This window comes from Leptodactylus fuscus, chromosome 2 (genome assembly GCF_031893055.1).
Source record: "Leptodactylus fuscus isolate aLepFus1 chromosome 2, aLepFus1.hap2, whole genome shotgun sequence".
NCBI classification, from domain to species: domain Eukaryota; kingdom Metazoa; phylum Chordata; class Amphibia; order Anura; family Leptodactylidae; genus Leptodactylus; species Leptodactylus fuscus.
The window spans coordinates 254,567,812-254,582,142 of record NC_134266.1 but is presented as its reverse complement, the minus strand read 5'-3'; the positions used below and the strand labels follow the sequence as shown (position 1 = coordinate 254,582,142).

The following is a 14,331-nucleotide window of genomic DNA, read 5'->3' as shown; positions in this document are numbered from 1 at the left end:
TGTTTTGCCATCATGGGTACGATTTAGAAAATAAGGCTACCCCTGCTTTATTCTATGTAATACCCATCCCTGCTGCTGGAGGGGGCAGTCAGAGCCAGGGCAGAGCTTAAAGGGGTTGTCCAAGAATTAGACAAATTGTGGAGGGGCCCAGGGCAGGAAAAAAAACTATTACTCACTTATCACTGGGGCTCCATTGTGCCCGCAGCAGTCACAGCAGAGGGAGCCATGATGTATGTCAGTGATGTCACTGGTCCATCTAAAGGGACTGCCGAGACTGCTGATTGGTCTCAGTAATCAGGAGGGGCGCAGGGTTTCCAGCACTGAGGCATGGTGCATTACCAAATGGACTGCTGCAGCAGACAACAGAGCACCTCTTCTAGTATTAAAGGGTTTTTCGTTTTTTTTTTTAATTGTAGATTAGAGTCCGGTATGGGGGTCACAATGTACATTTTTTTTCCTATCAGTATGTCTTTGTAGAATGGGAGGAAATCCACGCAAACACGGGGAGAACATACAAACTCCTAGCAGATGTTGTTCCTAGTATTAAAGGGGTTATCTACATTTCTAATATTGATGGCCCATTCTTATACTAGAGGTGAACAATATTACATCTGTGGGAGACCGACAGCTAGGACCCCTGCAGATCAGCTATTCCAGGACAGCCGACCAATAACGTTAATATGCCAGGAGGAGCTGCACAGTGGGTAATTGTCAATTTAGGTGCTGCCGCAGTGCACATTGTATGATGGCTGAACAGCATGGCTTCTATCATGTTAACATTACTGTTAGCCACACTGTCTTGGAGCAGCTGATCTACAAGGGTCCTGGCTGTCAGACCCTAAGGTTAGACATCAATATTATAAAGTTGGAGAACCCATTTAATTTATGGAGCCATCATTTATTTTAGGGGTACAGTGAAAACTCTGGGTCACAGGGGACACTATAGGGAGCAGAACCCACAACAAAAAAATGTAATCCCTCCCCCGTCACTAACTCATTTGTCTCTGTAGCCCCATACATATGTCTGTATATTATCACATGGAGGCAGCCATGAGCGTCCTGGAACTCAGGAAAGGATCCATAGCTCTGTGTTTGGGGTTCTCCAAATGTACCCACAATATAATGGCCCTCTCAATCTGCCCCCACAGTTTAATGTCCTGATGATGATGTAATATAGTATAACATAGGATATAATATGGTATAGTACAATACAGTATGGTATAGTGTAATATATGATAGAAAATATGATATACTATAATACATATGATATTCTATATTGAATAATATAAAATCTATGTAGTATAATAAATACATCGGCTATAACACTACATTGTAACAATCAGATGACAGATCAGCTTCACCTTTCACCTGTAGTGTCAGTGCAGGGAGCGCCCTCTGGCGGCAGCCAGCAGAATACAGCAGTAAGGAGGAGGAGCCTGTGTGCTCTCCTGTAGGCTCCGCCCACCCTTGTATAACATTGCGGCGGTGACTGGTTCCGGGACACAGGGCAGACATGGCAGCAGTCACCAGGTTATTAGCCGGCTCTCGGTGCCTCCTGGCCAGGTGTAGGAGCGGGATACCTGCGGTCCAGAGGCCGCTGCGGGCGGCGGGAGGAGGAGGCGGCCTGAGCCCCGGAGCAGTGCGGCTCTACAGGTAATGTCAGGGTGACCCGGCACTGACAGCGGGCGGCCATGAGAACTACAACTCCCGGCATGCTTGTCACACACTTACACTACATAACAGCGAGCGTGTGCGGGGAAGGCATGCTGGGACTTGTAGTTCTGGAGCGGTTACAGGGTTTTTATGCTTTTATGTACTGGCAGAGCTCTTGTAACCTCCTGGTGCCTCAAGGTCCGGGGGGGGGGGAAGGGGGGGGGTCTGTGCTGTCCCGTCCCGTCCCTTTAATTTTTTGCTCTTCTATGGTCCTTGATAATAAGTATTATGGTGATAGGCAACACCTGGGCAGATACAGCAGGGCTCTGGGCATGGATATACTTGGTTCATGCTTGTCTCATACCTGCTGTATGCCTGTAGTGCAGGTATAGGGGGTGACTAGGAGGGAATTGCATTTTTGCAATTGTCTGATCTACAGTCAGTCCTATACCAACAAGCTATAGGTGAGAGGAAATGTGGGGGATCTTCTCTCCTTGCATGGCAGAGCTGCCTGGATTATTAAAGGGGTTGTCCATTACAGATCAAGATAACGAGGACCCTGAAGTCTGTTTGTGAGTCAAGTGCTAATACCCTATTTACTGCAAGGTATACTGGTACTGCATTCACAAGGGGGGCTTTTGGGGACATTGAGGTCCTGATTCTGTTAATGGCTGGGGGTCCCAGGGGTACGATGCCCTGCAAGCTGACACTTATTTGCTATCCCATGGATAAGGATACTTTTGTTTTTGTCTGAAGGTAACTTATAATGATAGGTCATCATTATCAGATTCCAATGGCCACATCAGCTGATCAGACTATCTTCAGGTTCTGCACAAGCTCTCTAAGGATCTATCTAAAAGCTTATTCAAACAACAAGGTTTCATGCCAGTGTCCTATGTTCTAATTTTCCACTATTGGGTTGTATACAGGAAGATATGGGACCCATTGTGTGATACTAAGTTTTTATTGCATTATTGGAGGTTATATATAGATTTATTACACTTGTAAACTGGGATAACTTGGTCATAAGTGAGTATAAATTTATGCACCCCCTCCCCTTCCAAAGCCATCGCTCTAGTCAAATGGGGGAGCTAAGGATCCCCATCTGATCAGTGGGGGTCTCAGACTCTTGTCCCTCATTTTGTGCAGGGCTGTGGATCCAAGTCAGGGCTAGATTGGTTGAAGTGGAAATGACCCTGGAATATAATAAGCGGGGGGGGGGGGGGGGGGGGGGGTGAGCAAACATATATAAAACCTCATCGTTACTCACCTCCACTGAACATCGGCATGACACCCTAACCTATCCCAGCCTCTCAAATGACATCAGGGGTTGCAATTGTCACAATGCAATGTGACCACTGAGGCCCTGATATCGTTTGGGTGGTCCGAAGAGTCACATGGAGCAGAGGCAAGGTGAGGAATACTGATTTATTTTTTTGAGTTCAGACTACTGTTGGTGTCCACTCAAAAGGTGTCAATAAAAAAAACAAAAAAAAAAACCCTGATCATAGTGGACACAAACGGACAGTAAGTGATGGCTATCGCCATAATCTGCCCCACCCCCCCCCTGTGCCCATGTGAACGAGCCCTTACTGTGTCTGTCTGTCTGATAATGGCTGATGGCTGTCAGCCATTTATAAAGGACTATAATAGGAGTCTGAGTTGGTTTGGCCTACTGACTCCACAGCCTTGACTCTGTGGTTTAAAGGATTATTCTAGTAATGTTATCACTTGCTATAGGATCATTTGCTGATTGGTGGGGGGGGGGGGGGTGTCCAACGTGGCCACTCCATTCTCTTTGAGATTGCCCAAACATATATTTCGACTGCCCTATTGAATATTAGTCGGACATCTCTTTAAAATAACCTGCAGTCCCTTAGTTACAGCTGAGGCTTCAGTGCACTTGTATCACCTAGGCCAAGGATCAGCGACCTTTGGCACTTGAGTTGCTGTGAACCTTCACTTTCCAGTATTCACACTTGCTCAGCAGTTCTGAGAACTCCCACAGAAGTGACTGAAGCATGCTGGGAGTTGTAGTGTCATCAGCTGGAATGCCGCAGGTTGTTCATCCCTTATAAAGGCCATTATCTATCTCAGGAGTAGGGAACCTTCCGCTCCTTATGCGGTGACACCAACTCCCAACATGCTCCATTCACTTGCATGGGAGTTCCAAGAACAGTAGAGGAAGTATGCATGCTGGGAGTTGTAGTTTTACAACAGATGGCGAGCTGAAGGTTCCCTACCCCAGATCTATCTGTTTATATACTGTGGGCTCTCACTATCTGCAATTGTTGCATACACTCAGCTGTGAGCAGCAAGAACCTACGTAAAGCTAATATCTGCTGCATCATAAGTGTCATTCCATTAACAGAAGTTATGGGGTTGCTGTATGTGCTTTTCCATGGTGTGCAAATATTCTCTAAAGAACCATGCACATGACTGAATGTGTATCTGATGTGAGGCTGAGTTTGCAGTTGGATGACATTTGGGGTGACATCTGATTGCATTCAGTGGTGCGTGCACATCTATGAGGGCTTCTGTTCCAATGACACAGTGCAGAATAGGACCCGCTGTGTAATAATCTGTATCATTGGAGGGGATCAGAAGCCCCCATAGACATGAATGCATCAAAGATTGCACTCAAATGACACTTCGAGCTCATTCCAGGTGCATTCCGCTGCAAACTCTGCCCCAGTTGTCGTGCATGGGATCTAAGGTCAGCCTCCCATGTACATGAGGTTTATGGGCTCCTTGCAGCAGGCCCTGTCCTCTACGTCACTCCCGGGGCTGGGCAGATAAGATAACTGTACAGAGCCTCTCGTAGGCGCACATTGTCACGGTCTTCTCCAGCTGTTCTGAACTACCACTTCATGAGCCTGGCAGGCTGGCATTGTAGCCTTTATAACAGGTCGAGATGACTGTGGTTGAACATCGCCTGTTCCTTTAAATTAGCATTTGCATGGTACAGTACAATAACTGAAGATCGACATGGACGGATATTCCAGCTATCACCACTTGTCCTTACATTTCCCCGTACATGTAACCTTCCCTACTTTATTGAAAACAATCTGTAAATAAAGGGGTTGATATCCCTGTTGCTAGGGCATAAGTATCAGCACTGGGGGTCCGACCGCTGGGTCCCTCAGCGAGGAGGAGATCGGGGCCTGAAAGTCTCCCTATGGATGAAGCACCAGTGAACTTGCATGACTGGAGCTCCTTTCACCTCTATGGGACTTCAGGGGCAGTGTCAATCTTATAGAAGTCAATGGAGTAATGGCTGAGCATGCCCACTACTGTTTTATTCACATGGGGCCAATAGACAATCTGTCCTACAAAAAAAGACATGATTTGTCAATGATAGAATAAAAGTTAGATCTCTTTGGAACACTAAGATGAATAAATCAATTGAACCTAAAGGTCAAAACCAAAATAGGCTGGTCCTTAAGGGGTTAAAAAAAGATCCTAACCTGGAATATCCTTTATTTAGCGCATGTTGTTTACTCTGTGAGGGCCAAAGTCTCTGTACAACATGTTGGTGTCAATATCTGTATGATACGGAGAATCTACGTTGTAAAGAGTTTATTTGTACCTGCAGTTTTTTGGCAAGCGGAGAACCTCACTCCTGGGTTACGTTTATGGGCCTTACTATTGTCCCTGTGTTTATGACGGTGCTCACAGGCTGGGTATTACAGAAAGGGCTACATATGACACCCACAAGTTCGGGTAATGTTTGCAGCGTCTCCAACATCAGGGCTCCCTAAGGCCAAAAAATAAAATAAAGCAAGCATGTGGCTTCAGCCCGAAGCTACATTCACATGATTGAGTTGATCGCGTGTGTGGTGTTTGGGATCCGTGTAAAAGTTCTTCACGCAATTCTACTGTAGTCACAGGTCAGACTGTCTGGTCCAATTTTATATACCCAATTCACTCACGGAAGGCTGCGGGCCTGTGGGGGGGAAAAAAATATACCGATCCCACATGAAATGCAAACGTGGCCGAGATGAGGTGCTGGTTTTGTGAATCTTTCTCTGTTTCCAATGTGGTCCAGACACTGGGACTCCCTGTATCGCTGTGATCGGAGTCCCTGCTACCATGTGGTGCCCTGTCCTGGGACATTAAAGCTACAGAGATCTCCCCTGGTGTCCTAGATCGCCGAGATGCCACAGGTTCCAGTCTCTGGCCCACATTCTTGGCAGTAGACAGCCTGGACTTTTTTGTGGGGTCTAAATGGTGTATTTTGTGCAGTTGCTTCATGTTTTATATCAACTTTTGTTTTTTATTCTTCCTACAGCTCAGAAGACAAAGTTAAAGTAACGTTTATAACCCGGGATGGTGATGCCATTGTAGCGGAAGGAAAAGTTGGAGAATCCCTTCTGGACCTTGTTGTAGAAAAAAATTTAGACATAGATGGTTTTGGTAAGTAAATGGAAACGACTCTAAAAACCAAACAATATCCTTCTTACGGTATAGCTCTTTATAAGAGTCAGGAGTGCCCAGGGAGATGGGGCCATTTATGGAGCAATTTGGAAAGTCTTCCTCCTCAGATTCCCCTCCAAATTCTGACTATGGAACCTGTGGTGGAAAGCAAAACTTCCATTATACTTTGGGGTCTGATCAGGCAGAAAATCGACTGTTGCTCCCCTCTCCTGGGCTTTGGTGCATCTTTGGTTCTTCTCCCTGAGCTCAGGGATCATTGAGCCTAATCAGAAACTGACAAGGACTTGGGCGGGAGCCCAGGACAGGTGAGTAACATGACTTTTTTTGCTTGGTTTTAATGTCTGATCACTTCCCATGGGCCTCTGCTTATTATACTCAGGAAGGAAGGGGGGGGGGGGGGAGATTACGGAGTCTGTTGGGTCCAGCTGCTAAGGTGCCACCAAATACATGTGGAACAGTCCAGGGTGACCGAATATGAGAAGTGTTGCTACTATCTGTATAATGAGCGGTGGGGCCTTCAATCTCCTCTGGAATGCTGCAGGACAAGTCCATGACAATGTGTAAAGCTATACGGGGCTGTTCTCTATTCACTGTAATCACAATGTAGATTTGATATCATTATGTTCCTGATTTGCAGGTTCTTTGAAGTTTGTTTTCCATGCTGGTTCCTGATCTGCAGGTTCTTTGAAGCTTTTGTCCATGCTGGTTGATCATCTCCAGCTCTTCTAGTCTAATTTATTGGCTTATACTTCTGAATTATGTCATGTCAATAATCCTTGGAAGCGATTGCCAATATGAGATCAATAAAAGACCCTAAAGTGTGTATGACACTAGGATCACAATGGAATCCCCCAACAGAAACCAAGTGCTCGTGTGAATCCAGCCAGAGCTACAAAGTATCTAGTGTGGGGGGGGGGGGGGGGGGTTAGGGAGGGAAAGTGAAGGAGGTTTATTGCCTCATCCTAGCCTACTAATATTATAAATGTGAAAGTTTGGATGTTTGTTACTCAATCATGCAAAAAATGGCCGAACCGATTTGGATGAAATTTGGCACATAGATAGTTTGTAACCTCAATTAACACACAGGCTACTTTTTATCCTTGTAATAGACATGACATATACTATATTACACTACTGTTGCCTGCAGCAGTATCTCAGCTAACTGGAGACTGCTGATAAACCTGCTCTGTTATCTCTGTATGTAAACACACAGACAACACTGAGTCCATTGTGAACAAGTATTTGCATTTTATCTGATCTGCTCCAGGCAGCCCTTTTAATCCAAATTGGCATGTTACCAATTTTAAACATGCGGGGGGGGGGGGGGGGGGAGAAAATCTAATTTGTTGCAAAATTCTAAAACCACAAGAGCTATGAAGGTAGCCAGAAGTCAGACTTCTCCTCAAGTGGAGCTCAGGAGGTTTGAGCAATCTAGGCGGGTTTTCAACGCCAACAACATGCTCATTATATGGCGTCTGCTGAGATGCCGGAACAATCACAGGCACGGCGTGAAGAACAAGTTCAGCAGCGGGACAGCTTGAGAACTGCTGAAACACCAGAGCAGGCAAACCATCAACAGTAGCAATTTGCTGAATATAGGCAGATCATCAATGCCAACAACACGCAGACAGAGGCTAGTGCTGCAATGAACCTCCCTTACTTTTTTCACCTTATGCTGTTTGGTGTGCCGCCCGTTTTTTTTGCAGTAATACTAGAACATAGGGATAAGTCCTTGAATACCAAGGCAGGTTTACCTTTCAGGAGTCTGGGAAAGTCTTGTGACGACCTCTGTAGGACAGGTAACAGCTGTTGTGTTGGTTGTCAATTGTCTTATAAAAATTACGTAAATCATATAAATATGTTAAAATATAGCTAATAATTTGTCAGCCTGTCATCACAGAGGCTTCTATTTACTGGTGGTACTGAACTTAGTGCGGTTGTTCCTTGTATGGTCACTAGCTGGCGCGTTACATTTTACGTGTGTGGGTTCTCTATAGGCGCAGGTATATCCCTACAACTGAGGCTCTCTTCACATCTGCGTTCGGGGATTCCATCTCCCTTCCCGCATGAAAAATGTGGAAAGAAAAGTGCTGCTTGCAGTGCTTTTCTCTCCACATTTTCCGCACGGACCCACTATAGGGGGTCTGTGGGTTTCCTAAGGTAACCACTTTTTTTTTTTTTTTTTTTTTTTTTGTGGATTAGGTTTCCACTTGGGAGGGGGGAGTCCCCAAGTGGCCCCCCATCCTGTACAGAAACCCAAATGCAGATATGAACCTAGCCTAACTCTCATACTGAAATGAATTAAGTACTTTGGCTCCATAGACTTCTATAGATATGTCTATTGTAAATCATGTGACCTGCAGGCCATTTTGAAATGGGTCTAGCAGGGATTTTCAGCCTGCTTAGCAGAGGGGAGGGAAACCAAGAGAAAGAAGCACTTTTCTCTGATAAGATATATTGCAACGTTTCTTATTGTCTGTGCTATTATAGTTTATGTAAGCTTTATTGAAAAGTTACTGACCAATGGTGCCAAGTACATAGTATTGGACGCTGTCACTGCCTATATACTGTATAGATCCTTCCCTGTAGACGTGATCAGACACTTGTGCAGAGCACGGTACGTATAGCATGGCTGTCATACCCCAGGGGAGGTAGATGCTGCTGTTGTAGGGGTGGCTTCAGCTGTGGACCACCAATGTGATCAGATGGGTTGTTCTATTTCTTCCATGCAACCCTGAAAGGGAATAAAGCGGGGGATGGTGAATTTCCTCTTTCTGAATGGATTTATCTTGGAACTAGAGTTTACAGTAATAATATTTGCGTTACCTGAACTTTGGACTTCACTTGGCTTCACAAGTCTATCTACTCCCTTTTTTTTTTTTTTTTTTTTTTTTTGGGGTTACATGAATATTTCGCCATGGATTTCACACTTGGTATGTTGCAATATCTGCACAGGTTTTGTTTTTTTTTTCTATAATTCTGTCAGCTTTCCCGATCTGTGCCCGGTGTAAAGAGCTTACGGTGCTGGTACCGTAGTGCTCTATGGTCAGAAGGGCGTTTCTGACCATTAGCCAGAGACGTCCTTCTGCCTCGCGGCGCCTATCGCGCTGTACTGTGGAGCGGGGAGGAACACCCCCTCCCTCTCCTGATAATACTCGTCTATGGACGAGCTGTGTGAGCAGAGGGAGGGGGCGTTCCTCCCCGCTCCACAGCACAGCGCGATTGGCGCCGCGAGGCAGAAGGACGTCTCTGGCTAATGGTCAGAAACGCCCTTCTGACCATAGAAGAGCTACGGTACCGGGCCGTAAGCTCTTCACACCGGGCACAGATCGGGAAAGCCGACAGTGCGCTGAATTCAGCGCACTGTCAGCTTTCTGGCAGTATATAACACTGCTTGTGCCCAGATATGGTGAAAGGTCCTCTTTAATTGTCCCACAATGGGAATATTTCAGCATGTTACAGCAGCATAGTAATACAGATACAGGATAATACACAGTAATATATTACAGACGTAGACACACATAAGCTGAGAAGATATACTAGGAGTCCATAGCAGCTAAGGAACAGAGATAGAAAGAAGGAAGACTTCATAGTCATAATCATTAGTTCTCTGTGCGGAGTGTCTTCGCTTGGTCTGATGTAGATTATACAGCCTGGTCGCGGTTGGAAGGAAGGACCTGCGATAGCTCCTTCTCACACTTGGGGTGAAGCAGACGGTCACTTACAGTGCTGCCAAGTCCCATCAAGGTCCCATACATGGGGTGGGATTTGTTCTCCCGCATGGAGGTCACCACGGACAGTATCCTTCTGTCACCCACCACCTGTACTGGGTCCATATGTTGGCAATTATTGGATGTGATAGGCTTTGGTCACGTCTGCACTAATACTAACAGTGTGTTCATGTCTCCATCCAGGTGCTTGTGAAGGGACCTTGGCCTGTTCTACTTGTCATCTCATATTCGAGGATCATATATTTCAGAAGCTGGAGCCGGTGACTGATGAGGAGATGGATATGCTGGATCTCGCCTATGGTCTCACAGAAACGTAATGTCCTTTCATCTTCACAATCCCATGCGTTCATTACAGTATATACATATAGCCTAGTATACAGCTTTGGTTTAGCTCTGACCTCCATCCACCCCCAGTCACTAGATGTGCGAGGGCTTTGGGTTAATTGAATGTTATCTGTTCAGGCTCCACAACAGCCTAACTGGGAGATGCCCATTGTCTCCAACCAAATGGAGACTGCTCAAGTCAGCTGGGGGAGGACAACTATCTCCAAAGACAATAGATTACAAGATGCCAGGAGGGACGTATCATTTTAGTCTCAACCTGGGACAAAAAGGCATTGTGGTTACAGTCCCATTTCGGGCTCACAATCTATATTCCCTATCAGTACGGTGGGTCAGGAAGGGTAATATCTTTCATTAGGGAGAGACTAGTGCAGACTTACATTAGGGAGAGACTGGGACTTACTAGGCCATGAATGGGTAAGACGGTACCTCTTTATAACCCGGCAGATCCCCTTGATTTCTTATAGGGTTTCTCTTACTTGTGGCGGCGTAGGCTCTGAACGGAGCGTTATCTATGTGACCATAGCCTTGTGTGTTGCGTATTTAATACTTCATGTCTTATTTCCCTGTAGGTCACGACTGGGCTGTCAGATCTGCCTGCGACCCTTTATGGATGGAATGACTGTGAAGGTTCCCGAGAATGTGGCCGATGTCCGGCAGGCAATGGATATGGGCAAGAGCTCTTAAAATACGCCAAATAGGAAGCAACTTTACCTTCTGACTTTTTTATATTCTAGTTCTTAATCCTATGTAATGAGATCTTTTATGCTATAGGACACCATTTAACAAAATGTATTTTTGAAATTTTACCTTTTAAAGTATATTTTTGTTACCTGCATGTTTAAGGGATTTTTTTTTTTTGTTTTTGTCTGGCCAAGGGTGCCAATTCCATGTACATAAACTACTCTCTCTATATGAGTTGCTATGCACACTTGTAGAAACCCTTTATGTACCACCTGGAGGCCGGTGACCATGCTGCCGAAAAATTTTGTGCATAGTATGCCGGACTGTGCTGTTACCTATATGGATCTATAGGGACAGCCTTCATCTATGTCCAGTATCGAAAAACCTGACCCCCCTAAAAGGGGTTATGCAATATTACAATAATTGGCAAAAGCACAGAAATCCTTCACTTTGCTGGGGCTGAGCTGCAATACTAGATGTGGCCAGTGAACTCGAGGTGGCACTGTTTCTAGGAAAATATGTGGAATCTAATGATGAAAGATTTTAATTTAAATGGTGTGCTGGATCCTGAACAACCCCTTTAAGAGGATTACTGAATAGCTACTTAGACCTATACTAGTTCTATTATTCACACTGGATGTCAGTCATATATTTTTTTTTTTTTTTTTTTTAAAGAGATTACAGATTCTTGGTTGCAGATGAGGTATTTGGAGAAGGGCAATTTTGATACTTCTCCTTATTTTAAACTGTTATGTCCCTTTTTTAATTTTAGCGTGACTTATATGTTTTTGTTGCACTACATTTTTGTACTTTTACATAACTTAGTCTGGTGGCATGTCTAAGATACAGTTAGTTGCACCTTAATTCACTTCCAAGAGAAAGAAAAATAACCTGATCACAGGGTGTTCTGCTGTTTGAATTCCCTGCAGCGCCCCTAGAGGAGTATTGAAGCATTACAATGAATCAATGGGAACTTCATTTTAATACACAGATGCTGTAGGTCCTTGAGTGTTTTCTGAGCAAGATATCCCCTACACCTCTTTAGGCATCCCCTGCCTTATGCCCCCTACAGCTTAGCCCACTTATACCCACAAGGTAAAAATGAACTTGGGCCTTTGAGTGAGACCAGTGTTCATGAAAGTAAAAATACATGTTTGGTGAGCATGAAGTAATTCAGACCTAATACTAAATTTGGCTTTAGAATTGTAAATCTGTTATGAAATTTTGAATAAAAGGTTTTTGTTTTCAGATATTGGCTATTGTGTTTTGTTTGTTTTTTAGCACCAACATAATTCACAATAGGTACTTTGGTTTCTGCATTTGGGCTGAGGCTCCACATTGTGCAATTACAGCTATTTTTGTTGCAGATTTTGCTGAGTTTTTTTTTTTTTTTTTTTTTTTTTTTTTTTTTGAGCCAAAGTCAAGAATGGCTACAAAAGGCATAGGAGGTTCTTATACGTCCCCCCTTCTGCTCAATCCACTCCTGACTTTGGCTCAAAAAACTGCAGCAAAATCTGCAACAAAAAACCTGCTGCGTTTCTGCAACGTGAGGCCTCAGCCTTAAGGAGATAGAGGTGAGATTTAGCAATCGGGTCACAATTCTCATTCAAACATTCTACGTTCTTCTTTGACAAGATTTTGTACCCGTGAATACCCACATTTGATGGTTGAGGGAACTCTTCATTCGACTTCTTATTTTCAGTGGTGGCTTAGAGGGCAAGGCAGAGATCCCTACTCTTACCCCCTCCCCTTGCACTCGCCTATCTAGTCCGATGGGTCCTCTTCCTCCCCTATTATCATATTGTTCATGTTATGAAAAGCTAATTTGCAAGAAAACCAAGACCTTATAAATCAGCTGGAATCTGGTTGCTATAAGTAATGGCTCCACTTTTCTTAGGCATCTATTAGCATATAACTAGAACCTCCAAAATCCAGGGTCTGCAAATAATGGAGAAATCAGAAGCCGCAGAAACTGACCTTATTCTTACATGGGCGCAGACAAATATGACACGGTATGACACAAGTCGAGTAAGAAGGGAGGATTATTTGGGTAGATGTTGTATGAGCAGTCTGGCATGTTAATGTGCTTTCCTGGGACCCTGAAAAGCATATCTTTTTATTGAACGATTGGAATTAGAGGATTTACTGTATTTTTTTGAACTATAACACACTGTAAGGCCCCGGGGAGGTGAGGGACAATAAAAAAAAAAAAAAAAAAAACCCACACATACTCGACAACAACCCCCTGACATGTGATGTCACTTTCATTGGAAAGTCTTGCACCTCACATGTAGTGTCACTTGCCTGTAGGTTGTCATATGGCCTCGCCCTCCATTGCTCTTCATGTCCTTGCATTGTGAATGACTTGATCTCTATTAGTGTTGAGCGAATAGTATTCGAATACCTCCGCTCCCATAGGCATGAATGGGAGCGGCTGATCGTGAAGGAGTTAAGCGCCGGCCGCTCCCATTCAATCCTATGGAGCGAGGTATTCAAAACTAGAGTTTCGAATGCTATTCGCTTTATTTATTCACTTTATTTCAGCCTTTTTATTAGCACATGGACAGAGCGGCCGCCTCCACAGGCATTAGAGGTAAGTAGCGGAGCGTTATACCCAACACTTATCATTCCTATTTTCATTTATAAATGATTTTTGTGGTCGTTTTTTATTTTATACCTTATTTTAGATTGTCTTAATAACTAGACATGGCAGTTTGGCAGATTATCTACAATGTCATTCCATACGATCTATAAGGGGATGTGAGAACCCAGAAGAATAGGGGTGGGGGTGCTACATTATCAGGGTCCTATTATATCAGTAAGTCCAGATGTAATTCTCTAGTATTCCTGCAGAGGCACTGCAGGGAAAAATAACAGCCTTTATTTCAGTGAACCTCAGTAAAGTAAAATTATAGATCCAGGGGAGGGCTAGGACAGATGAGAGAAAATTGATTGCAAAAGTTCTTTACACAGTCTTCTCAAGAAGGAAATCATCTCCACAACAAGTCAGCCATGAAGTCAATCTCCAGTCAGTAGACATCTGGAGACTGACTTTATTGGCAGGAATCCTCTACTTAGGTTAGGTCTAATGATGAACAGGATGGCCCCTATCGCTCATGTCGGGGCTCCATGTTGGCTTTGGCTGCGGCATACGTCACGTGGTTGGAGATTGTAGGGTAGCTGCACTACGTGGCAGTCTTTGGCTGTGTGTTGTGGGTGACGTTGCTGTGAAGACCCCACCCTAGAGATAAGCGGCCATCATGGTTTTCATTTATTATGTATAATCATGGAGAGGATTCCTTATTATAGTCTGTAAGCTCTCCGGAGCAGGATATAACCCCTCATCCTTAGAGGCGATGAGATACACGCTGTATCTACATCTATTCACATTCTAAGCCTTCGAACGTTCCTATTAGTCTGTAAGTTCTCTGGAGCAGGTTACCCCCTATTATTATAGGGGATGATATTATGTTATCCTATTAAT

At 44.4% G+C, this 14,331-nt stretch overlaps 1 protein-coding gene across 1 annotated transcript; it reads left to right on the top strand.

The window, feature by feature from the left end:
* Positions 1-1,466: 1,466 nt before the first annotated feature.
* FDX1 (ferredoxin 1) lies at positions 1,467-12,076 on the top strand. Its single transcript, XM_075266078.1, has 4 exons — positions 1,467-1,653; positions 5,945-6,069; positions 10,005-10,134; positions 10,736-12,076. The coding sequence occupies exons 1-4, from the start codon at positions 1,514-1,516 to the stop codon at positions 10,848-10,850; spliced, it is 510 nt and encodes a 169-aa protein (XP_075122179.1). The 5' UTR covers positions 1,467-1,513; the 3' UTR covers positions 10,851-12,076.
* Positions 12,077-14,331: the final 2,255 nt, after the last annotated feature.